Here is a 24,696-nt window from a genome sequence, read left to right on the forward strand (position 1 = left end):
ACGATTTCAAACCCAACGGAAGCCCCGGCCCGCCAATGAGGGAGCGGCGTTCGGGCACGCCCGCCAATCAGAAGAGGGCCCTGCGGGAGGGGGGCGGGGACAGCGCCACGCGTGACCGTTGCGCGCTCCCCACCCCCGGAGTGCGCCCCCGCGCGGGGCAGAGCAGGCAGCCAGGGCGCGGCTCCGCCCGGGACAAACTCCCCGGGCTCAGATGTCGCCGTGTCCCCAGGAACAGCCGCGTCAGCGGTGGCTGCCCCGTCCCTGGCAGCGTTCAGGGGCAGGCTGGACGGGGCTCTGAGTGACCTGGGCTAGTGGAAGGTGTCCCTGCCCATGACGGAGGGTTGGAATGAAATGAGCTTTAAGGTTCCTTCTAACCCAAACGTTTCTATGATTCTACTATCTCAGCTGTTCTGCTTCAACATGCTTTTTTGCATGAAATCGCAGAAAGAAAACTTGCTGCCTCACAACCCGGTTTTTATTACTGAACTTCACAGTCCATTGAGCACATTAAAACAGTCCTTACTGTTGAGTCACCAGACAGCAACAATGAAGTTATTGTAAAAACAATAAACTTCTTAACAAGGATGTCTTTTAACATGAAGTAAGATGCACAGAATCCAGGCATGATTTTACTGATGCAACCATTCTCCATCCTCAAGAGTCACCAAGCCACCATGAATCACCGATCTCCATCACAGCAGTAACACATCAGCCATCGGCCAGCGTTAGGATGTCATACGCCGTGGGTGGCATTTACTATTGAGTTGGTTTTCCATCAGTAGTAGGATATAACATCACATGCTGCTTTCTCTGCCGTGCTTTTCCAGTTATACAATGTCTCCTTTCTTTAAAAGAGATAGATATGGAAATTTGTGGTTTTAACAGGGTGCGCGCAGGGGGCTTCCTACATTCCGTAAGAAACAGCAAATATTGGGGCTATTAACTATTATTTGTACTTCAACAGTAACAAGATATTCCAGTCAGGCATCTTCCTGTGTTTGGGGGTGTTTGAAGACACCTTGAAACGTTCCTCCCTTTAAGGCATTTTAAGATCCTACATCCCTATCTTATTAGAAAATATTAGAAAGCATTACATAAAATACACAAGGAGAAACAAAGAGAAGCTTTTCCCGACGCTTAAATAAAAGAGGCCATTTCCCTGCTTCAGAAAGACGCTGCCCTCATCCAACAGAGCTCTTTTACGTTCCTAAAGAACTGGAATCGGTTCCTTCTGCCAAGCCTGTAGAGCATGACCTGGAGCGCGGACAACGCCGGAGGCAGCGTGTCCCGGCTGCGCTGGGCGGGCGCGGTGCGGCTCCGCCAGCGACGTGGCCCGGGACTCGCGGCCGGGCAGGCGCGGATGGGCGGAGGAGAGGCGGGAGGAGATGGATGGAGGGGCGGGGACCATCAGTGCCAGGGGAGGCGGGTCCCGCCCCCGCGGCCCCGCCAGCCCGGCAGCGCCCGCGCCGCGCATCCGGGGGTGCGGCGGGAACTACCGCTGGAGTGGGGGGGAGGGGGGGGAAACTGCCGCTGGAGCATCCGGGGCTGCGGGGGAACTGCCGCTGGAGCATCCGGAGCTGGGGGGGCGCTACCGCGGGAGCGGCGGCAAGCAGCGCTCCCCGCTGGAGCATCCGCTGCTGCGGCGGGAACTGCCGCTCCTGGGGACCCCGGCGCCCCACGGGGCGCAGCATGGAGAGCCCCGCGGTGACCTTCACGCTGGCTTACCTGGTGTTCGCCGTGTGCTTTGTGTTCCCGCCCGACGAGGTGCGCTCGGCGGGGCTGACGGTGCAGAGCCTGCTGTCCGCATGGCTGGGCAGCGAGGACGCGGCCTTCGTGCAGTACCACCTGCGGCGCAGCACCGGGACGCTGCTGGCGCACTCCCTGCTGCCCCTGGGTGAGTAGAGCTCCGGATTCCTTGGGACGAGCACCCCGAGCTTTGTAACCAGCGGGCTGCGCCGCAGCACATGCACCCACAAAGGAATTGCAGTGTAAGGACAGACTGGGGAATGAGATGCTAGAGACCAGCGTCGCGGAAAGGGACCCGGGGGGTCCTGGTGGATGGAAAGTTGAATATGAGCCAGCAGTGCCCTGGCAGCCAGGAGGGACATCCCTGCCCTGGGGACATCAGGCCTGTGATCCGACAGCCGGGCAAGGGAGGGGATTGTCCCGCTAGGCTCTGCACTGGGGAGGCCTCACCTTGAGTGCTGAGGGCAACTTTGGACACCGCAGTATAAAAATAACATTAAAATATTAGAGAGTTTCCAGAGGAGGGCAACAAAGATGGTGAAGGGCCTTGAGGGGAAGCCGTGTGAGGAGCGGCTGAGGGCATTTGGTCTTTTGAGCCCAGAGAAGAGGAGACTGTGGGAGGACCTCAGTGCAGTTATAAATTCCTCGAGAGGGGAAGAGGAGGGACAGACACTGATCTCTGTGGTGACAGTGACAGGTCACAAGGGAATGGCCTGAAATTGTGTCAGGGGAAGTTTAGGCTGGGTATTAGAAAAAGGTTCTTCCCCCAGAGGGTGGTTGGGCACTGGAACTGGCTCCCTAGGGCAGTGGTCACAGCACCAAGCCTGATGGAGTTCAGGGAGTGTTTGGACAATGCTCACACACATATGGTATGACTCTTGGGGTGCCCTGTGCAGGGCTAAGTGTTGGACTTGATGATCCTTGTGAGTCCCTCCAGCTCATTATCTTCTTTGATTTAACCAAGGAATGCAAATCGCCTTCCTTTAGCCATATAATTCTCTTAAAACTAAGTGCCATCTCACAGGTGATTTTACTCAACAACCAAATTCAGATCACTTTACTTTAGGTGTATAATTCTGGTAAAAATTAGTGATGCCTAAGAATTTACCTTAACTTGTTTAAGACAAGAGGCTTGAATTCGAAGTCATCCAGAAGTACAGTACCTCTCTTGGTGGTGAGCACACTGGTTAGATAACCATATGGTTCAGGGGTATCTGAATTCTTGTTCTTGCAGGTACCTGTTTTCTGAAAGTAAGGGGTTTTTTCCTTGCAGGTTATTACCTTGGTATGTGCTTTGCTGCACCTGAAAAACATCTTTGTTTTTTCTACCTGGCTTCAAAAGAGTGGAGAACTTTCTTCTTCTTCGCTGTTCTCCTCCCAGCAATCACCAGCACCCTGGCATATTACTGGTCACGGAAAGGTTGGAATAATCATCCGCTAGCCCGGACACTCGCAGTTCATGCTCTCCCACAGTCAGGTTGGAGGGCTGTAGCTTCTTCCATCAACACAGAATTTAGGAGAATCGACAAATTTGCTACTGGAGCGCCAGGAGCGAGGGTGATTGTTACGGACACGTGGGTGATTAAAGTGACCACCTACTGTTTACATGTTGCCCAGCAGCAGGACATTCACTTGACTGTGACAGACTCCAGACAGCATGAACTCACCCCAGACTCCAACGTGCCTGTGCAGTTCCTCACCATCCGAGTTGCCAGTGTTAATCCCTACATCAAGGCATTTGATATCCGGTAAAACAACTGCTAAACCTGTTATGTTACATGTGTGCTGTTTGATGGTGCTGAGGGACCACTTTTGTGCCAGATTCCCTGGTCTCATCCCTTCCTTTCTGGTCCCTGCCTGGTGTTCAGGGCTGCTGTATGTGCAGTTCTGCTATGCAGTGCAGGAAAGGTTGTTTAGAAAGCTTCATACAACTGCAACACTGAATACACAACGGATAAACAACGGATAAACAAAGGGATTGGCCCCTTTGATCCATTCTTAGGGAGAGGATTGTGCTGGATGCAGAAAGAAGTAACTAGATAAAATTAGGTGAGAGATGGAGAACAGGAATGAAAGGTAGAATTTTTTGTCTTCTAAATTTTGAGTGACAAGAAATAGCTAATTATCTAAAACTGTCTGTTGTTCATTCACGACTTTGGATTTTTCCTTGTGCTTAAGGCTCATGATTTTGTCACTGCTCAGAAGAGTTCTCACAGACCTACTGCAAGCCAACTGCCCCTAAAACAAGGAAGGAATTATGGTCCCTTTCTGATTTATGTATTCTCATAGCAGTGAATCATAACAATTGTGAACTCCTAGGGCTTGTTTTGCAAGGGCCCATGCTGTTTATCTCAGCAGTCTCTGTGTAACCGGCCCAAAGTACAAATTCGGCAGAAACCTCTGAGTAGAAAGGTGGTAAAGTCTTCGTTGTTGTGTTATTAAGAGCCATGTTAGTGCTCCCAAAACTATATTTCAAAAGGTATTTGAGTGTCTTTTTGCAGTAAATTTATATGTCAGGAGCATTTATTAGGTAATTAAAAGCAGGCAGATCACCAGATTTGTAAGTGTGCAGTGGGGCAAACACGAGGAAGGCGGTAATTATGGTAGAGATACAGGTGAACAGAACAAGAGGCTAGCTAAGGTAAGCATGACAATGCTAAGTAAAGAGACTTTTACAGACCTGTGACAGTGGTGACCATAGTAGCATCAAACAACTAATGATTTTCTTCTGCAAGCACTTCAGTGCCAGAGTGGTAAAACTACATCCCCAGCTGAGAAAATCATGCCTTGTTTGACAATTCCTTTTAGGGAAAAAAGGTCCTAAGCCCAAACTGTATTTTGTGACTAAATAGAATAGCATCAAGAACAGTGTTTAAAAGCTGTTGTAATAAGATGTCAGTAATAGTAAATCTCTGCTAGAATGCAGCAGAATCATACAGGATCGTTGTATATATCCAGAATCAGAATCAAATACAGTGAAATGTTTCTGGAGGAAAAATGCTTTTTTGCAGGTGGGCCATGTTTCCCTGCATGTTCAGTGTGAATTGTTCCTCTGGATATAAATGTCTCTGTGGTTTGCATGAACAGCATCTGTTAAATGACATTATTCTGTAGCAGTAGAAACAATGGAGACCACTGAGAGCTAGAGCTAACCCAGCCTTGCATTGTGCTGGGCTCTGGGAACTCAGTGAGCAGTAGGAAAATGAGGGCAGTCTTCCCGGCACTTCTCCATGAAAGCTGTTTAATGGGTGGAAGCATTGAGCTGGAGAGTTGTGACACTACAGTTCAGAACTCTTACAGTATGAAGGAACAACACCAGGAATATGTCACTATAGGATCTGTGTGAGGTCTCAGGTGCCACTTGAGTGCTGTGGGCATCACTTTAATTGACAGAAGCAGCTGGTGTCAAACATAGCTTGCTGCAGCCTTGTATCAGCAGTGGTTTGTGACCTTTGTGAAATTTCTGGGATTATGTTATGATGCAATCTAAAATTGTATCATAAAATCACAGAATCTGATAGATTGACATTCTTCTGCTACTTATGTAGTGCTATATCACCTTGTGATGCCTACTGCATCATATAACTAATTTCTCCTAAATTCCTCAGGAGTTTAAAATTGAGAATTTAGATATTGTCTAACTAAATAGGCATTAAAAAGGTGACAGAAATGGTGCAAACAGCACTTTGCAGTTAATGCATTATTTACTTTTGTTCTTGCTGATTACTTCAAAAGCCTTTATTTTTGTATGATATTTTAGCTGATTTGTGACATAACCCTGCTGGCAATTTTACACAGATATGAATGAGGACAGCGTGTTCTGTTGACCAAATTGTGCCAAAACCAATAACTAAACTGCAGAAAAAGACAAGAGAACACAATGCTGTGTATTTATTCTGACTAATAGGTACCAGTTTTTCTGTGGATTCACTTCCTTGATGTTAACCTCTGCAAGGTGCTATCAAGGTATTTGGATGGATAATCGTGGTAACATTTTGCTCCATCTTTTCTTCTTCAGGTTGAACTCCACAGAGTATGGGGAGCTCCGGGAGAAGCTCCGTGCTCCTATCAGCAATGCAGCTAATGTTGTGATCCATCAAAGCCTTAGTGATTTATTTTTAGAAACCTTTACATCTTTGGTCGAAATAAACCAGACATACCATGTTCCAAGCACTCAGGTGAAACTTTCTATCCATGTGAGACTGTAACAATTATACTTTCAATGTAGATGAGCCTGTGATTACTGTGTAAATGATAAATGTTTACCTAGGGCTATCTCAGGTGAATTATGAAGAGAATTCATTGTTGTGAGGTTAACAAAAAGGTTTTATTAAAAATGTGGATTAAACAACAAATTATGATTAAATTATAATTATCACGTGCTTACTGCTTAATAATTATCATTTAATAATTAAGCAGTATTCAGTCAGTAATTAAATGGGAATTGAACAGCAGTTAAACACCCTACTACTTGCTACACTTCTAATAATTCAGCTGGCTTGGATAGAATATGTTTTAGATCTAATATAAACTATTACTTGCCTTGCTGTAGATAACAGATACCAAGTAAGGGATCTCTTGATCTCAAGAGATCCTTTGAGAGGTCTCCTACCTACCTGAGGCTGCCCTACAGGAGAGCTCCATGGGCTTGGGGGCTGCAGTCACTTACTTAGAGAGTGACTGGTGGTTCAAGTGCCCCTTTGGTGTGGGTGCACAGCTGCAGGACTTACGGTTTTATATCGCTAGCCCTTGATAAGATATGGCCTAGATTCCTTAACTTCCTGGAAGATACAGCCCAGCACAATTTCTTAGGGTCTGCACAGCCAAGGCTGACTCCAGTCAGGCCTCCTGGTCAGTGATGCCAGAAACCCAAGTGCTCTTTGCCCAGTCAGGGTGATGTTTCCCTCAGAAATGCTCACCTTCTGTGTCAGTAAACTCATCATAAACGTAACTCTGGCTGCTGCTTCTATTCCTGCTACAAGGAACAAACTGTATTGTGAGCATTGCAGTTTTGAGACATGAGAAATAACATAATGAAATAAAGTCCCCTGTAATAATTGCTACTAAAATGTTACACGAACACGTTTGGAAATGATGCACTTGCAGAAAGTTTATAGGGAGCCAGAGCCACAGCTGCTGTTGCTGTTCTTCAGGCAGTTTGCTCCAATACAGCTTGCTTTTCTAGACAGCCAGGTTTTGCTGGATCTTCTGCTGAAATAAACTGATTCTTAATTGGGGTTTGCTTTAGCTATAATTATTATGGCTATTATTATATGGTGTTGATTATAACAGCACAGAGTCCTACCTGCAGTAATACTCACAGAGATCTGGTCATTATTTTAGTTGTGCAGCAGTTGGAAGTGTGACTGGAGCACTGTCCAGTGTTCCAGAGGGAACCAATTAAACCAGTACTGGTGACCCTGCAGGGCGTCTGTGTCCAGTGGTTCAGCTGATGGGGTGAGGGGTTGATATCTTTGGTAGTGTTGTGCAGCTTATATGGTTTATGAACTGGCTAAAATAAAACAGGATCAGCTGTGTCTGCACATTATGTTGTGTGTTCTGACTGCGCTGCCAGCGAAAAGAGATGGTCACAATAAAGAGAAGATATTAAAGTTGTTTCCTTGCAGAGCATTTGGTTTGTGACACATTTAAGTGGCAGCTGAGCTACTGAACTTGGGTTTGACATTGAGTGATAAATGACAGATGATGATAAGGATGTTAAAAATACAACAGTGAATTTTTCCCTATTCTGGAGCTCCATTCTTATGTTGAAAAAGTTAGTTGATCTTTCTATGCTAGAATTTTTTCCTGCTTAAAAGCTGAGATAAGACCTAAATTCACAAGTTCAAGCTGAGTGGCTTGTGTTCATCTGGATCTGCTCCACAGCCCAGCTGACAGTGCAGCTGAGCAGACACTTGAGCTGACAAGGGAAGAGTCACTGGAGATGGGAACTAGAGACCACAGAGAGAGCTGGTTTTTGTTCCACCAGGAGCATTTTGAACAGATTCAGGTCTCTGTGCCTATTCAGTGTACTGTCTTTTGAGCTTTGTTAAGTTCTTGGACAGCTGGAAGACGTGGGAAATGCTAATTATTGTTTATTAATTATAAAAGACTTAATAGCAAGATATTGTCCCCATATGCAACTGCAAGTTCATGTGGCATAATTACCTGTGGGCAAAATCAGTTATTCCAATTTTATCCAAAGAAAATAAGTAAGTTTCTGGATCTTCATTATGAGCATCCTTGTGTTCAGTACAGCCCTGGTTTCCTCGTTTATGTCTCTTACTTAGAAAGATGGAAGATAGGAACAGCCATTTGCTGTTTTAAGTGGTAAGAACTGTTTGCTTGGTTTGTTTTCCATACTTTATGCTGGTATGGTTTTTGAAAAATAGTTTGAATGACAAAGCTGGCTGCTTGCTTACCTTGCTGTGGCTGCTGGAAGCTCTTCAGAGAGTGAAAGAACATTTATTTTTCAGTCATTTTTGTTTAATCATTAGTCTCATGCGGCAGTTCTGGGTTTTCTGTTCAAAGAGAAGCTTTACTGTCATTCATTAGAGTTCTAATAAAACCATTTGATACCCTCTAGTGGGGCAGTTCTGCCTTGATTATTCTGCCACAGATGATTTTCTAAAAGCCTTTGAAAAGCTGTAACAGGAACCGTTGTGTGCAGTTCACAGTTTTAATGGTTTTTCTCCTCCCTTAGGAGCTGGAGCCGTGCATAGGGTGCATGCAGACTATTGCCAACATCAAACTCATCAAGAACTGCCAGGAGCCCAACGAGGGGGAATGCCAGCAGTGCTACTGCCGGCCCATGTGGTGCCTCACCTGCATGGGCAAGTGGTTTGCCAGCAGACAGGACCAGCAGCACCCAGAGACCTGGCTGTCGAGCCAAGTGCCTTGCCCGACTTGCCGAGCCAAATTTTGCATTCTAGATGTTTGCCTAATACGATGAGTAGTAACTTGGGTAGGTTTTAACTTTTTTGACTGTGTTTCATAGTGGGTTTGGTTAAAAGCCTGCTAGATCTGTTTTTGAGACTTCACGTTCTACCAGAGTACAAACTGTAAAGGTTTCTTTTACAGTGTTGAAAACAGATGTAAATCTTTTCAATTCCTTTCCACTTTTACCTGTATCTGTGGATTTTACTCACCTGATGTCAGCTTCTGGATTTTAATTTTGTTTAAACCCTTGTTTTCCTTTCTTACATTTTAGATAGAATAAGGTTATCCTTCTATATTTGCATTACTGTTGTTTTTTCAAGTTTTAACGTAGGTTAAATTCTTTACATTTTTAAATTTAACTTGGGTTTTGATTCTTTAATAAAGGGCTAATTGAGAAAATTGCTTTGGTTAGACTTCATTGATACTTTTGTTATTCTTTAATCCAGTTGTAAAGTCATTATTAACCTTTGCAGTTGTTCTTCAAACAAGTGCATTAGTTTCCTTCAGCTGGAAGGAGCTACTTCCACTACATCTACTCACAAAGGGTTGCAGTAGGCTAAGAAATGTAATTCCTGAAGATTTACAAGTCCTGTATGGACCTTTTAGTCCATTAATTTGCCTCTAGCATACTTTTTGATGGATGTCTTTATTTCAAATAACAGACGGATTTGTCAACCCATTTACCTACACTGCTAATACATGGTTAAAATCTGTTGGTTTCACAGAGCAGCTTAAACCCAGGAGCTACATTGCTTAGGGTTTCAATGTCCTCTAGGTGATAGAACATTTTTACATACTTTTGAAGGGAGTGCAGCAAACATATGAGCCTTAATTTGTAACTTAAAATCACAGGTGGGTCTAATAGAGAAAGGAGTACTTTAAAGCTTTGGTCTACAAGAATAAAAGCTCTTTATACCTCCCACCTGAATAATCAAAAGGATCTTACCAGTAAATCATGGGCAGAGGTGGCATGCCAGTGATTACATGACAACCTCTTGATTACCATGACAGGCAACTGGTTTGAGCAGGAACAGGTGGCAGGATGTAAAAATGGTACAAGTATTGGAAGCACAAGCATTAAACATTTCATGAGTCTCAGCTGAGCTACAGGTGGTGAATGCACACACCTGCACTTGCAGCCAGCCAGGAAATGGTCACAGATGTGTCTGCAAGCAGGAATTCACAGAGGGGTAAGGAACTGAAGAGAGATCTGACAGCATTACTTGAAAACTAATATTTAACTGTTGGTGTTGGATTTTAACTTTGAAACTTATAAATAATATTCATTTATAAAAATCCAAACTGGTGGAGTTTAAGAACATTTATTGCTTGAGCATATCTCAGTTGCTTTATATACAACATCTACTATGCAATTAAGTAAACTCCCTGTTAATAACAGTGGCTTCTCTGTTTTCCATTACCTGCTGTTTTGGATTGTACAGAGTGAAAATTTGATACTGAGACAGGTTGTGTGGATTTCTCTCTTTCCCAAAGAGATCTTCAGGGGCATGTCATTCTTCATCTGAATGGAATTCAATTGAGTTCTGGAATTTCAGACAGATTTGTTGGCAAGTCTGAAAACTAATAAAAAAATCTAGGAGCTGATCAGCAATTGAATTAAAAATATTTTCTAGTACTTCTGTGGGAAAGTTATTTCCAGATTTAAAATGGTCTCTGCAGGATTTTTTAACCTTTGGAAGGTTCTTACAGGGCTGCCCACGTGGTGTTGTCTGACGTGCACCTATCACTACACAGCAGCCTTTACAAATAAGCATTTTGTAACATTTGCTTCTGGAAAGTTTACATAGTAAAGTGGCATAGATACAGGGGATGTGGCCCTTGAAATAGTTGCAGAAGAGAGGATAGGATTTTGGAGCTGTGGTTTTGCCACCCCCAGTCATTCAGTTCCTACAGCACTTTGGCTGTTTGGAATAAAAATATTTATTGTAAAGAATGTGAAGCTAAAATCATAAAGGTCTTGAGAATCTTAGATGCATGTAGTTGCAGATGATTTACAGACTAAAACCAGGTCAGTTGCCAATAGTATCTCACATAAAAAAAGCTTTAAATTCCTAATTGTTTTTGCAGTGGAATCTACTCTGAGTTGACTGGAAGTTTTCACTTCAGTGGAACTTAACCTTTTGTTCATCCTACCTCTTTTGTCAATGTAAAAGTACAACAGAGTAACAGTCATAAATGTTCTATATCCTTGCATCTTTTAATGCTCTATCTACAGAAGTGCCTCTTAGAAAACTTAGTAATATTTACCAAAAAAAATTAAGATTTATGTTAATGATAGTACCTGACTTACATTCCTTAAAACAAGTAGTTTTCCCCAAGTTTAAATTCTCAAAGTAATCTGACACGCCTCCAACATTTGTGAGCTTCTTAAAGGCTGTGTTAGAGAATCAACTTGTTAAAATTCCATATGAACGTGAAAATAATAGAGTACAAAAATAGGCATTTGTCTTTGTGATGGCTTCAGCTTATCATCCAAAGAGCCACATGTACATAAATTAAATATGAGGATAGGGTTTAGAATCAGTTTTCTTACAGCATTTTGTTAAAAAGCCACCACCAATAATAACAACAACAACAACACAAAAACAAACAAACAAAAAAAACCAAACAAAAAAAACCCCCAGAAAAACTAAGTAATGCAAGTGGCTAAAATATGTACTGAAAGAATTTTCTTTTTTATTATTGTGTGTAAATCACTAATAGTGATTTAGTTCTGCATTTCCAGCTGTGTGTATGCTTTTCCACATCACTGATTTGTGGGTGGGCAACGCTGGTCATCTGAAGTATCTTATATAAATGTGATGTCATTAAACTACAGACAGTCTGTGGGTGCACTGTGTCAATGCAAATACTCCATATGAGTGTATCATGTATAGCCCAAATTTCCTGGCATGCTGTAGCTCAACAGGTCTTTCTCAAAACATGGGTCATGGCCATATAATTTATTTCCACAGTTGTATTACTTCTGTAATTGTAGTGTTCCAGAGCATATTGGGAAGATATACTACCTGTTGTGTAGCATATTACCTGGGTTTTTTTAGGTTAACATAATTTGTCAACCCAAAAAAAGACATTTTTTTTCCAAGCAGGAGATATTTTTAATCCATTATATGAGTACAGTTTTTCTACCATGAGGTTTGGCATAGCTTGAAACCAAAATACCAAGTTATCATGTGATCTCTTCAGTGTAAGTATTTTTATTGTGTTGAAACTGGACCAAGCTGCCCAGAGAAGTTGTGGCTGCCTCATTCTTGGAAGGGCTAAAGGGATTTTAGCAACAGGACTTTGAGCAACCTGGTCTAGTGGAAGGTGTCCCTGCCTGTGGTAGAGGGTTGGAACTGGATGATCTTTAAGGTCCCTTCCAACTCAAACCTTTATTTGTAAAACTTGCTAGACTGCAGCTAAGCACCATTCCAGCCAGGACAAACCTCAGTAAGACTCAGTGTTTTAAAAGAAATGTTTGTTGACTTTGAGCTGTTTAGGGAGTTGAGATATAAATACTCAAGCTCTTACATGGACTACAAGACATTTTCTTCCAAAGACATACTGCAGGATTTTTTTTTTTTTTTTTTGGTTGGTGGGGTTTTTTTGCTAGATAGCTTACCTGTTTAAAATGAACAGAATTATTTGGATAGCCCTTAAGGCAAAGGTTTAATAAATACATGCAGTTAATCTTAAAACTCTCTGAAGAGCTGTAATAAAAATACAGTTGATTCTTTGTAAGACTTCTGGTTTTAATTTTAAAGTTATGTTTATCAGATAAAACTTTATCTGGAAATCAGTCTGGCTTATCTGTATGCACTGTCTTACCTGAGAACATGGGAATAAAAACAAATAGGACTTAAATCCTCCTGAAGGTGTACATGGTAAGTCCTCCTTGGATGGACTTTCCTACTTCAGCCTGAATGCAGAGGGTTACATAAATGGAAGAAGGTGTGTATGAAATCTCTATAAGAATCTCAGGGGAAAAAAAGCCTCCAAATACTTTTCACAACTACCAGACAGGAAAGAGTGACACTGGATGTCATTAAATCAGCAGGGGCAATGACTAAAAATTTGTCTTTCCAAGGTAGCACTGGCATGTAGCAATAGGCATGTCCTATATAAAACATTTATTTAATTGTGACCTTGCTCAGATTCATTACCGAGCACCAGCAATAAAGAATCGATCACATTCCTATATAACATTCCTGTAGTAAAGTACCTGTTGGAGTGTGTCCAGATGAGAACCATGAAGATGTTCAGAGGGCTGGAGCACCTCTGCTATGGAGACAGGCTGAGAGTAGGAGGTGTTCAGCCTGGAGAAGGCTCCAGGGAGACCCTGAAGCACCTTCCACTACCTGAAATGTCTCCATGAGAGCTGGAAAGGGACTTCTGACAAGGCCATGGCATGACAGGACAAAGGAGAATGGCTTTAAACTGAAAGGGAGTAGGTTCAGGTTCGATATAGGGGAAGAAATTCTTTACTGTAAGGGTGGTGAGGTGCTGGCAGAGGTTGACAGAGAAGCTGTGGATGCCCCATCCCTGGAAGGGATCCTGTTCAAGGCCAGGCTGGATGGGGCACTGAGCATCCTGCTCTGGGGAAAGGTGTCTCCTGCCTATGACAGGAGTTGTAAGTAGATGGTCTTCAGGGTCCCTTCCAACCCAAACCATTTGGTGATTTTATCAATCTGGCCAGCCTGCAGCTAAGTACCATTCCAGTCAGGATAACCTCAGTAAGACTAAAGTTCTGAGTGCCTTTCTTAAGAAATGTTTGTTAACTTCGAGCTATTTAAGGAGTTGAGATATGAATATTGGAGCAAGTTACCTTTAAGTTCCCTTTCAAGCCAAACTGTTCTATGATTCCATTAATGGTATCAAATGTGGGACACATTCCTGTAGCGCGTACACTGTGGTGGCCACCATCCCCTCACGATGTCTAGGAGGAAAATAACTTGTCCCAAAACGAATCCTCGGCTATTGCGTGAGGCAGCGCCGTGATGTGAGACTCGGGTTTTCGAGCGGAGTGGGCCGGGAGATGCAGCCGGAGGGAGGTGGTGTGAGAGCAATGGTGCGCTCGGTGTGAGGGAAGCTGCGCCCGGGCCCTCACAGGGGCACGGGACGCTTTTCTCTCCACCAGTCAGACCGAGCAGCGCTCCCGCAGGAACAGCACTCCCGAAAGAACAGCGCTCCCGCAGGAACAGCACCGTCCCGAGCTGTCCCGGCCGCGGCACCTCCCGGGCCGCGCCTGCGCTCCCCGCGGGAGGACGGGCCGCGCCTGCGCTGCCGCCGCAGCCGGGCCGGGCCGGGGCCATGTTCGGCCGGGCCGCCGCCCGCCCCAGCCATGTCCGGCGGGTCGCGCCGCCCGGGCGCAGCGGAGCCGGGCGGGCTGCGCAGGTGGGAGCGGCCGCGGGGGGACGGGGAACGCGGCGGGCAGCGCTCCGCTGGGCGGGCGGGGGTGCGGCGCTGCCCGTGCCGGGGCGGCTCCGGAGGCCGCTGTCGGCTGTGCAGCCCGTGCTCCTCCGGCGAACGGCCTCTTCCCCTGCGGCCTCGGCCCCCGTGCAGCGGCTCCTTCGGCCTCCTCTGTCGGCGGCCAGTGAGGGAGCAGCAGCCCCGGGCAGGGCGTGTGGGCTCGGCGAGACGCCCCAGCCCGGCCGGGGGCACTGGGGCTTGTATCAGGCTGGAGGGGGTGGGCAGTGCAAAGCAAATACTGGAATGTTTCTGAAAGACGTAATTTTCGGTTATTATTTCCCCTTACGTTTTCAAACAGTGTCGTGCTTACGGCATGTGTTGTAGTGTACCTAAGCTGGTTAAAAAAAACCCAAACAAAACATTTCAAGTCGTTAAACCGAGTAATTGTTTAAGGTGATTAGAGAAGGGTTTTATTCGTGCATTGCCTTAGCGTGGAGGCGGACTTTTTTGCCTGCGTCTGTGATTCTGAGGAAGCTGGTTTGTGCTGTGTGTTGTTGGTAACTTGGAGCCCTCTGGGAGCAGGAAACTCCCAAAGCCGGGCAGGGTGGAGGAGGAAGCGAAAGAAAACATGGGTAGTTAACTCAGGAGTAAAACATTAAAAATCCTTCCTTCTCCCCTTGTTGAGCGAAGGGCAGAGACCTGGCACGTTCCGAGCGGTGTGTTTGCTGTTACCCACACGTACAGAAGCACAGTGCAGAGGCCGCAGTACCCGATCGTTCTCTCGGGCAGGCGTGGCGGTGCGTCTGCAAGTGTGGTCCTTAGCCCAGAAGCCAGGTCTGGTGTTGGTAGATGCTACATTGTGTTTTGTTTAGTAACCAGTCATTTAGGATGTCAAAGCCGCCAAAACCGAGGAGGAAAATGTAGAGAAGTCAGCCCTTAAGCAATCCCTGGCTGACCCACCAGTTTGTCGTAAGCACTACAGTCAGCTCCTTGTCCCAGGCTTCCTTGTGAGCCGCATCTGGTCAAGAATTTCCTGTGTAAAGTGTTTCCACGTAAACATTTGACCTACTTCTCCTTAGCCATTGGGTTAAAGTGTAGTTACTGGACTTGCCTTTTTTATGCGTTTACTACTGAATGGGGCAGTATTAAATATCAAATAATGCACTGATGACAGAGGATGGTCTGTGGATGCTGGCACATGTCCACAAGCCCATAAACGCTGGTGGCAGTCCTCAATTAGGTTTTTCTTCCCCACCCTTTTGTTTGGAAAATTGCATTTTTGGTTATCTAAATATTAACTGTTTATTTGAAAATGTTGAGGTCTTAATTGCTTTAGTCAAAGATGTTTTCCCAGCAGTTGAACTGACACCTGTGTTAAGTATGTGTTGCCTGAATCAGATTTATATGCCAAATCAGATCGACAATATTTGCTTTTTATAGGCCATGTTCAGTGACTACTAGTGACTTGATTTCAGATGAAAATTCTTGTTTTCTAGCTCTGTGCAACATCCACAGTGCTGGCATCAAGAACAGGAACATAGAAGCTGCAATGATTCCGATTCCTTGGTGTTTGAGGAATATCAATGTCACCATGCAGATCGCTGGCTGGAGAGGTAAGGAATAAGTGTAATTTTTTTTTAAATCTCCACTTTGCTGCATTCTTCTTTAGGAGTCCAAGAAAAGCTTGGACATGTTTAGGTTGAGTGTTTTCTTATAATGGAGTAACACAGACTTGGGAGATGATACCTGCATCATGCCTAAAGAAGACTATTCAGTTTGTCTCATTGAAATACGTCCCATAGTATTAGCAAGTATTCAAAATGAAGGGGAGAAAGGCTATGTACTGAAGCAGTAGTTTAGGCTCTTTGTTGCTGAAGTCTTTAAGATTAGTCTAAAACTCCCAATTGAGGCCATTTGCTGTTATTTTCATACTTTGCTTATGCATCTTTATATGTAAATGTGGGCAGGCCATCTTTGTCTCTTCACAGTCGACTTGGTATATTCAGCTGTACTGCAGATTTTAGTGAGCACCTTTTTTTCCTAGAGTTCATTACTGAGGACCGTTTGAGATGTGATAGAATTTTATATTAGGGTAATTCTTTAAATATTTTGCTTAGCTTTTGGATGTTCTAGACTAAAGACCCAAGGTGGAGGAAGTGGTTGAGACTGGTATCTTACAGTCTGATAGCAAGGGTGAAAAGTGGTGAGTGCTGAGATATGTGTAGGAAACTGAACAGAATATAAGAGGAAATGTTTTATTAAGAGTACATGAAAATTATTTTTTAATGTAAGTCATACATTTCTGAGTATTCCACTGTATGAAGGTGATTTTAATTTTTGATGGCATGTTTAATATTGCTTCGTTAATGAATTAATCTTTTGAAGAGCTTAGGAAAGGCCTTGTATTCATGAGTGTTTTCTATGTCTTCGATATGCTCATAAAAATATTAATGATATGGCATGAGTGTGAGACTGAAGTGGATGTGCCAGCAGTGTTTTGTGTTTTTCTTTTGCTGAGTGGATATGTTTTCAGTGTGGAATCTTTGTCTTGTGTTAAAATGACATTGTCAGCTTGGGTGCTAATTTCATCTGTTCATGTGAAACCGTTTAGGGAAAGCAAAACTATCAGCTAAATCTGGTTCTGTATTACTGACATGACTTATTAAATGTTGAGGCATTGAAATTGACAAAAGAGGGCAGGCTGAAGGTTGGTTAGCACTGACATAGAGAAGGAACATGCCCATAGTTTACGGTTGTGGAGCTGGTTTTGTCCATTATTGATGTTTCTGTTGATTAAATGTGTTACGAGCAGCCAACATTCATGTTGAATTCCCATTATTTTCTAGCTCTACAACATCAGAACATTCTAGGCTGCTTTCCAGTTACCCCAGCTGGGAAGGTAGAATTGAAGAAGGCAAAACAGTGAGAACATCAAATAAAAAAATGACAAAGTAGGTATTGAACTATTACTGCTTATTATTGCATTGGTTTTAGCAATAACCATCTGATATCTCTGACTGCTTTGCATGCATTAATGAAGATTTGAAACCACAGACAGGCTGTTTCATATCAAGCCTGAAGGAAGCCTTAAGGAGGGAGTAGCACTGAGTTTTATCTCAAAAGCTACTTGTGTGATTATTTGAGATTCAGATTTGATTAGCACAGCTTTCACTTCTGTGAACTAGTGAGATAAGAGTTGTGCTCACTGCCTATCTGTGTATCTAGTAAGGATAAAGGGCACTTCTAGAATATGTATTTATGCAACTTCTTATAAAGCTATTAAGGTTCTTTTCAACTTAATTCTTGTTTTTATTTTCAAGTTCTGTTTCAAGTAACTCTGCTAATCCAGCTGAAAGGGAAACTGATGAAGTGGTCCTGAGGAGAAGACAAAAACAGATCAATTTTGGAAAGAATACCCTCGCATATGACAGATACATTAAAGAAGTTCCAAAGTAAGTTGCACTGTGTTGCAGATTTCCAAATGAACTCTTACTTGTTCCTGGTGTGGGTGTGTGCAGAATAGCACACAGCCTTAGTTCTCCTCAAATTCTTCCTGTGGTTTTTATTGCTGAGTGTGACATTATATGATGTCTGATATCTCTGGGTAATTTGAGTCAGCTGTCCCTGCAATTTTCCCTGTCAACCTAGTGTTCACTCTCACCTTAGTGTCTGTGGGGAAAGGAGAAGGCCTTGAAGCTGTGCAAGCACTGTTCAGTAACGCCCAAAAACCAGTGTGTTCATCAGCATTGTTTTAGCAATTAATGCAAAACACAGCACTACAGGGACTGCTGTGAAGGAAGGTAACTCCACCCTCGACAGACTCAGTACTGTACTAAATAAAAGAAGCTGCACTTGACTCAGGAAGAGTAAAGTAGAAGGAGCTGAAGGTCAGGATAATATTGAAGCAGTATGAGTTATGCTTCTGTTTCATCTTTGTTCGTGGGCAGTAGGGATCTGCTTTTGGCAGCTGTCAGAGTGCTGGACTGGATGAGCCTCCAGTCTGATTCAGCACATTATGGTCAGTTGTTGCTTTTGTGATCTGTTTTTGGTAATGTCTTATACACAATTCAGTTAAATGTTTTAAAATATGAACATTTTATTTATTAGACCACTGATACTTGTGTGACCTGATGGACTTAGGATTCTTTTTAAGGAAGAAAAGCTCCTTATGTTCAGAAATAATAAATGTTACTGTGCATTTGCAGGAACCAGCGAATTCCAGGAGTTCACCCTAGAACTCCCAACAAGTTTAAGAAGTACAGCCGTAGGTCCTGGGACCAGCAGATCAGGCTGTGGAAGATAGCACTGCATGCCTGGGATCCTCCTGCTGAAGAAACCTGGGATCTGCAGCCCGTGTATGTTAATATGGGTGAATTAAGTCAGGGCTTAAGGAATTTAAGCAGGGCTTTGTAGCTGCTTTAGAGTATTCCTGACTGGGATAAAAAAGATCAGACTCAAAAATGGGAGTCTTCTTGAATGTGCTGTTTTCCATTTGAATTCTGTTGTCTTCAAGATATTCCAGTTATTTAGTCTAAGTTAATCTGCAGTCAGGTGTCACAGGGAGAAAGGCATTTGGTGTGCTTGCAGTAGTACATTCCCTTCCCTTTTGTGTTTACACTGGTGGGCACAAGGTAACATTACTTTAATGGAAAGTGAGGGACACAAGCAGAGATTTGGCGATTACTGTTCCTTGACTTTGATAACATTCCATCTTTCCTTTTCCTGATGTCAGTGGAACCACATGTCTCCTACAGCAACAATGTAAGAGGATTTGAGATGTTTAAGAAGATGAGAGAGAGATTTCTGTGCTCTCTGCGGGATGGTGGCAACTGTGTTCAAGAAGGAAATATTTTTATCTTATCACAACTTTGTATTTCTGGAACAAGGCTAGCTCTGCTACTTAATGCCACCTTATACTTTACAAGATTTGGACCAGTAAATTAGGAGGAGAAAAGTGAATGGAATTCTCTTAGCTGTGTTACTGCACTGTGTAGATAGTTTTACCTGTCTTATAACTGGTGTGTGGTAGAAGTTGTAGTTTTTACATCATTTGGGTGTCATATGAGATGAACTGTTAATTATTACTGCAGCTGAACTGTTTTCTGTTTGGAGCGGTAAGTCAGGTGGGTAATTTTTTAAAGCTTTTCTTTTTTCCCTTCCTGTGTTTAGTAGTACAGAACCTTCAGGTAGCTCCCAGGAACAGTTCTGCAAAGATGAAGATGTTTCTGACTCCTTTGTGTTTGACGAAAAGCAGAAGAGAAATGAGTGTGAAGATGAATGCAGACAGACTGCCTACACACCTGAGAGGTATGAGAGAAAACTTCTGTGCTTAACTTCAGGAAATAATTCAGTACATGTCAGTGCTTTTAGGTTTTTGTAGGAAATGTTTCCTGTGGAAGGGCAATTAATACTCAGCTTTGAAGTTTGACACTTTTGCTGTTGAATGTAATCCGTCAGAAGTGCAGAGCATTGAATATGGAAAAATCACCAGCATAGCAGAATTACATGATTTAACAGAAGGAAATGCAGTGGTTTTTCAAATTCTCAGTTTATACAGCAGAGTACTGAGATTTCTTTAACCATTGCTGGAATGTTCTGAAAGTAGGGGAGCTTTTTCAGAAGCAGGAATCCCCATCCTTAAGTATTGTGCCTTTCTGCAGAACAGCAGGGACACTGACTGGGACAGGCACTTCCCTGTTTACTGAAATATCTTGTCCTGGAGGGATGTGTGTGGAGCTCAAAATGCTTTTGCTTTCAAAATGTGAGTGATTTGCTCAGTGTTCCACTGTGTGACTAAAGAATCTTACCTCAAAAGAAAACTTCCTCTGTAGCATATGCCATTATTTAGCAGAACACTGATAAACATTTATACATAAATAAAAAATGTTACATGTGTAAAATCTATTTTTGTAGTTCCTGTTCTCCCGATTCTTCTCCAGTATGGAAACGCAGAAAAAGAAACAATTCTGACTCTTCTGTGGTTTCAGAGAGCAAAAACCATTATCTGCAGATGTATCACACACTGGAAAGGTATGACATGAATCTCCATGTGGGAATTCATTGATACTATGACCTGACTTTTGGAATATAACTGGTATTTTTCCCTCCCTTTGTTAACAGCTTTAATTTTATCTAAATGTGTGCAATTTAATGAGGAAGGAAAATCATGTCAGAATAATTGTGCTGTATGATAGCAAATATTTACAGTGCTCCATTGCAAAGTGTCAGAAGACACAGCATAGGTTGTATTTTGTGTGTAGATTTAGGCCACACTAAGGATTTTGACAGTTTAAGTAGACATTTCACACTAACCTTCATAAAAGTGTTTATACAGGTACTGTTTCTTCTCTCTACTTAGTCCCCTTCTGAAAAATTAAGAGGAACTGTGTTATTACAGTGCATGGATTCAGACATTTTCATTTTCTTTCCAGCCTTACTGACTCAGGACCTAAGGAGGCTTTTTCAAAGTGCTCAGAGTGGGAAGCCTTTGGTGAAAAAGATGAAGTAATGGCAGTAGAACAAAGTATAGAAATAACAAGGTAAATACCCCAGTGGTCATGTTGTTATTTCTGTTTATTGCTTATGCTGTAAAGGTGTCCTTGTCTTTTCTTTTTAATCTTTCCTTCACTGGTTACTATTGCGCTTTTTTTTTTTTTTTTTTTTTGCCTTCTTACATTTCCTCCAGCACGTGGTACGTTCAGTTGTTATTTCTATTCTTTGAGTTTATTTGGCTTTTTAAAGTCTAACTCTCCATCTGTTGCTTTCTGCTGTCTCTGCCATCCCAGGTAATGCTGTAAAATGATGAGCCCCTTTCACACTCTGTCTTGTGGAAAGAATTGGAAGTTTGCCTCTCACTTCCTCAGCCTGGGAACTGGAAGCTTCCTCTCTGTCTCCCTAGAGATTAAGTTGTTTTGTAGTGACAGCAATGATAGTTGTTTGTTTTTATGCAGTGACCCGATTCCAGCCAGTTGTTCTTCAGGGTGGAACAATCCAAAACAGAAGAAATCCAGCTTCTTTCTGCCTGACAGCAAGACTTGCAGAGATGCAGACTGCAGGCTGGAGAGGTATCAAATGCAGCTCGTCAGTTGGGGTTTGAGGGATATTTTTGCATATTATTTTAGAAGCTTAGTTGCTTTCTTGCTGTAATTCAATCCAAGCATTTATTATAAACATTTAACTTTTAATTTTTATTTAGCTATTTTTTACTATTTGTCTTAGGGATGCATTGATCAATATTTATATGCTGTGTGGTAAAATTGTATCCTTATGTTTTCATGTTATAGTCTGTGTCAGTGTAAATGTATTGTAGCTGTATTTAGTATTTAAAAGTTACCATAATAAAGCCACTTAGTCTTTGGGTTTTGGGTGTTTTTCTTAATTGTAGGCTTAAACTTTGTAGCAGCTTATTGGAAGGACATCAGTCAGAATACCCTGGCAGAGGATGGGAAAGTGCAAATGCTGAAGATAGAATATTGAGGAAAAAAATCTAAATATCAAGGTGAGTTTGTGCTGAGTACCTGCTTGATCTGGTCTGTTTCAGTAGCCCATCCACGTTGTCATTCTACAGAATCCAACTGTTCAGTTCAGGCAGATCAGTTTCTCTTTTATTTTATCAGTGTTTTATCCATCCTCTTGCACTTAACACAGCACCTTAACTAAAAGATCTAATGCTTCAGACTTACTAAATTGAAATTGTTACCTGTCAACCAGAAAATGTTTTTATGTCTCAAATGAAAAGTGCCAAGTTTTTTAAGTATTTCAGTAGCATCTTTTCTGTCTTTTAATATTTTTGTGATGAAGTCACAACTTGGCGTTTGTAGCAGTAGATTTTAGTGAAAATTTTCTCTTGGACTGTAGATTCCTGTGGTGCATTAATAGGATGGTAATCCTATTAATAGGTAATCCGCGTCAAACAGATTTTATTAGCATTTAGTCTTTTGTGTAATTAGATTGTCTTTGATCTAGCTCTGAAACATGGACTAGTATATAACTGTCTGTTAAACAGTGATCTTTGAATATTTTGCCTTATAAAACTCATTAAGAATATGGCCAAATTAGTTTGACACTTAGATTTTGGATTAAAGCAATGTGAAGAAAAGGCCGCTACAGCTTTTAAAAATTTGTGCCAGTGGCATTTTTCTTTTGACTTTATTGATTTTTAATTTAAGTTCTTTGAGCATGAATAAGATTTAACATCCATCCACTTTTCTGAAGTGCTAATTCAATATTTGAAAATATCTAGTCTCTCTTTGTATATAGAAGTATTGAAGAAAGAATTTCCTCCTGTGACAGAAAAAGACTTGAAGAATAGGGATCAGTAGTCTGGGATCAGCAGATCAAGTCTTGGAAAACTGGTGCTGTCATGTAGGATCTGCACTAAAAGAGGAAGAGATTTACAGTCAGCATATGAGCAATCGACATAAGGTGAAATTATTCAGGTAAAAGAAGCATCTGCATCACAGTTAAGAGCCTTTCTGGTTTCCAATAGTTGATATTTAGCTTTTTTTGCAGTGGTCTTTGTTGTAAATAAGGCTGTATTAAGGAGTGTCTAAATTCAGTGGGTTTGTAATCGCTTGTTCTAATTGAGAAAAAAGCTCTGCTAGATGTAGAATGTACAAAGTGAATTAAATACCTTCTCTGTGGAGCAACACGTTGGTTTTCTGGGATGGAAAGATCAGTATTTAGAGCAATAATACCTTTAACCTTGGCTTTTTAGGTGTGATGAGCTCTCACTCTCAAATTTCAGGAAATTTATCTGTGGAAGTTTAATCTTGCTTGAAACCCAGATAGTGGTTTACATGGTAGAATTCCACACTACCTTGCCTTTTGCTAAAAGAAAATTTCTGTCTTAAACAGGAATAAATGTGAATGTATCTGGTTGCTTTCTAGGAGAAAACCTGAGTCAATAGAATACTTAAGATATGGCAGAAATTTTTTAATTAGAATTGAGATAAAAGTCTGTTTTATGAATTAATAATGATATTTAGATGAAAACGATGCAAGGCGTTGGGAAAAATATGCTCAGCTGCTTCCTTTTCTCTCTGACAAATACTTTAGGAGTGTAGAGTATCTAGTACTGTATTTTTTTCAGTAATTTATGTTCTCAAAATATTCATACTAGCTGTAACATTTCTTTTAGTAGGAACATTTTGTGTTTCTCCTTTATACTGTGCTATAAGCTCACAATATGCAGTGCTCTCTTCCTTTTACTGCTACAGTAACACTACAGCTATAAAGAGGAAATGTTTTGTTGTTAATGCCTGGATATAGCACATCTATAAAATGCTGTTACCTGCTTTTTTTTTTTTTTTTTTTTTTTTTTGTTTAGGTTTCTCCAGATCTTTATAAGGATAGATTGTTTTCTGCAAGCTGTGCCTCAAGTGTAAAACTTCAGATTTCATGAAGCCTGTGCTGCAATGACAATGGATGTTTCTTAAAGCTTTTGTGAGGACATTTCTGCTGTGCCTGCCTTGGCAAGCGACATGTGCATTATATTTCAAAGGCTGCTTCAGGTGATGGATCCTGCCATTCCCTCTGGAGATCGTGTTCCTCAGAGTGTGTTGATGTTTCATCAGTGAATCACTCCAGTGTCGAGTTAGACTGAAGAATGCAGCTCCTCCAACCAATGAACCCCCTCTGCTCCACTGGACCAGACCTGGACATCCAGCCTGAAGAACTGCTTCAAAAGAATAGATAATTTCAGCCTTCCTCCAGTCATTAAAGACAAGCTGTTCATAACTTTTGGACTATTCATTGTTCTCTGAGATGTATTAAGCTGGCATTTGCCTAAGCCAGGTGAGAGAAGAGAAAGGAAAGATAGATGGTTTATCAAAATCAGATTTTTTTTTCTTTTTAAGGGGCTGAGTGACTGTTAGAACAGCAGCACAGCTTAAACACCTGGATTTTGCTTTTGCGTGTGTTGCAGCCAAAGAGCTACTCTACAGTTAAAGAGTAGGAGAGGATGCATTCAGTGCCTGTTGTTCCTATAACTATTGGGGATGAATAGCAGTATTTGCAGGTGTGGAGCTGCTCTTGTCCAGGCTAAGGGTTGTGATGGTGTTGGGATAGGCTCTCCTTTTACTCTGCTAGCACTGTGTGCAGAAGTTTGAAGTGAGAGCTATGGCTACAGTGGTTTAGACTAAATTAATGTGCCAGTTACAGGAATTTTACAGTCCTTGTGTAGCATGTACTGGGATACCAATGTCTGCTAGAGCTGGGAGTTGTCTCTCTGCAGGAGTTTGGTTTTGCTTTCCCTTGCTGTGGGGCTGGCAGTCCCCAGGGCCAAGAGCCCATTGTGCTGCTGATGGGAGAAAACTGCTTCCTCAGAAACTACTCTCACTCCCAAAATGTTATTTCCAGACTTGCTCAGGCATTGTTGCCCAGCACAGGGGTGTATCAGTCACACACCACAGAGCACAGTGAGTGTGTGTACAAGGGACACATCTGTACAGCACTTTTCTAAGAGGTAATATTTAGAACCTTCTTGTTCCAGTGTGCATGTTTCCTTGTGATTTATGATGATTGTAAATAAGGGAATGTGTTACATTTTTGGCAATTTGCCTTTATGCAGAAGAATTAAAGACTTTAACTTTAAAAATC

The 24,696-nt window shown here is 42.3% G+C and overlaps 2 protein-coding genes across 5 annotated transcripts; both read left to right on the forward strand.

Moving 5' to 3' along the window:
* Positions 1 to 1,555: 1,555 nt before the first annotated feature.
* Positions 1,556 to 12,409, forward strand: TMEM129 (transmembrane protein 129, E3 ubiquitin ligase). 2 transcript variants are annotated; one of them, XM_066185313.1, is made up of 4 exons: positions 1,556 to 1,894; positions 3,020 to 3,494; positions 5,765 to 5,924; positions 8,450 to 12,409. In XM_066185313.1, the coding sequence occupies exons 1-4, from the start codon at positions 1,690 to 1,692 to the stop codon at positions 8,696 to 8,698; spliced, it is 1,089 nt and encodes a 362-aa protein (XP_066041410.1). In that variant the 5' UTR covers positions 1,556 to 1,689; the 3' UTR covers positions 8,699 to 12,409. The 2 variants fall into 2 exon arrangements, with proteins under 2 accessions (XP_066041410.1, XP_066041411.1); XM_066185314.1 differs by lacking the exon at positions 5,765 to 5,924 and having other exon boundaries at positions 8,450 to 8,565.
* A 1,574-nt stretch (positions 12,410 to 13,983) lies between these two features.
* LOC136290897 (histone RNA hairpin-binding protein-like) lies at positions 13,984 to 24,696 on the forward strand. 3 transcript variants are annotated; one of them, XM_066185310.1, is made up of 12 exons: positions 13,984 to 14,082; positions 15,594 to 15,710; positions 16,944 to 17,048; positions 17,418 to 17,549; positions 18,303 to 18,452; positions 19,267 to 19,404; positions 20,011 to 20,127; positions 20,529 to 20,636; positions 21,048 to 21,161; positions 21,482 to 21,595; positions 22,340 to 22,535; positions 23,426 to 24,696. In XM_066185310.1, the coding sequence occupies exons 1-10, from the start codon at positions 14,030 to 14,032 to the stop codon at positions 21,585 to 21,587; spliced, it is 1,140 nt and encodes a 379-aa protein (XP_066041407.1). In that variant the 5' UTR covers positions 13,984 to 14,029; the 3' UTR covers positions 21,588 to 21,595; positions 22,340 to 22,535; positions 23,426 to 24,696. The 3 variants fall into 3 exon arrangements, with proteins under 3 accessions (XP_066041407.1, XP_066041408.1, XP_066041409.1); XM_066185311.1 differs by having other exon boundaries at positions 22,357 to 22,535; XM_066185312.1 differs by having other exon boundaries at positions 22,390 to 22,535.

The sequence above is a fragment of the Chamaea fasciata genome, unplaced genomic scaffold (genome assembly GCF_029207755.1).
Source record: "Chamaea fasciata isolate MVZ Bird 193981 ecotype frontalis unplaced genomic scaffold, bChaFas1.0.hap1 SCAF_6, whole genome shotgun sequence".
In the NCBI taxonomy this organism is placed as follows: Eukaryota; Metazoa; Chordata; class Aves; order Passeriformes; family Sylviidae; genus Chamaea; species Chamaea fasciata.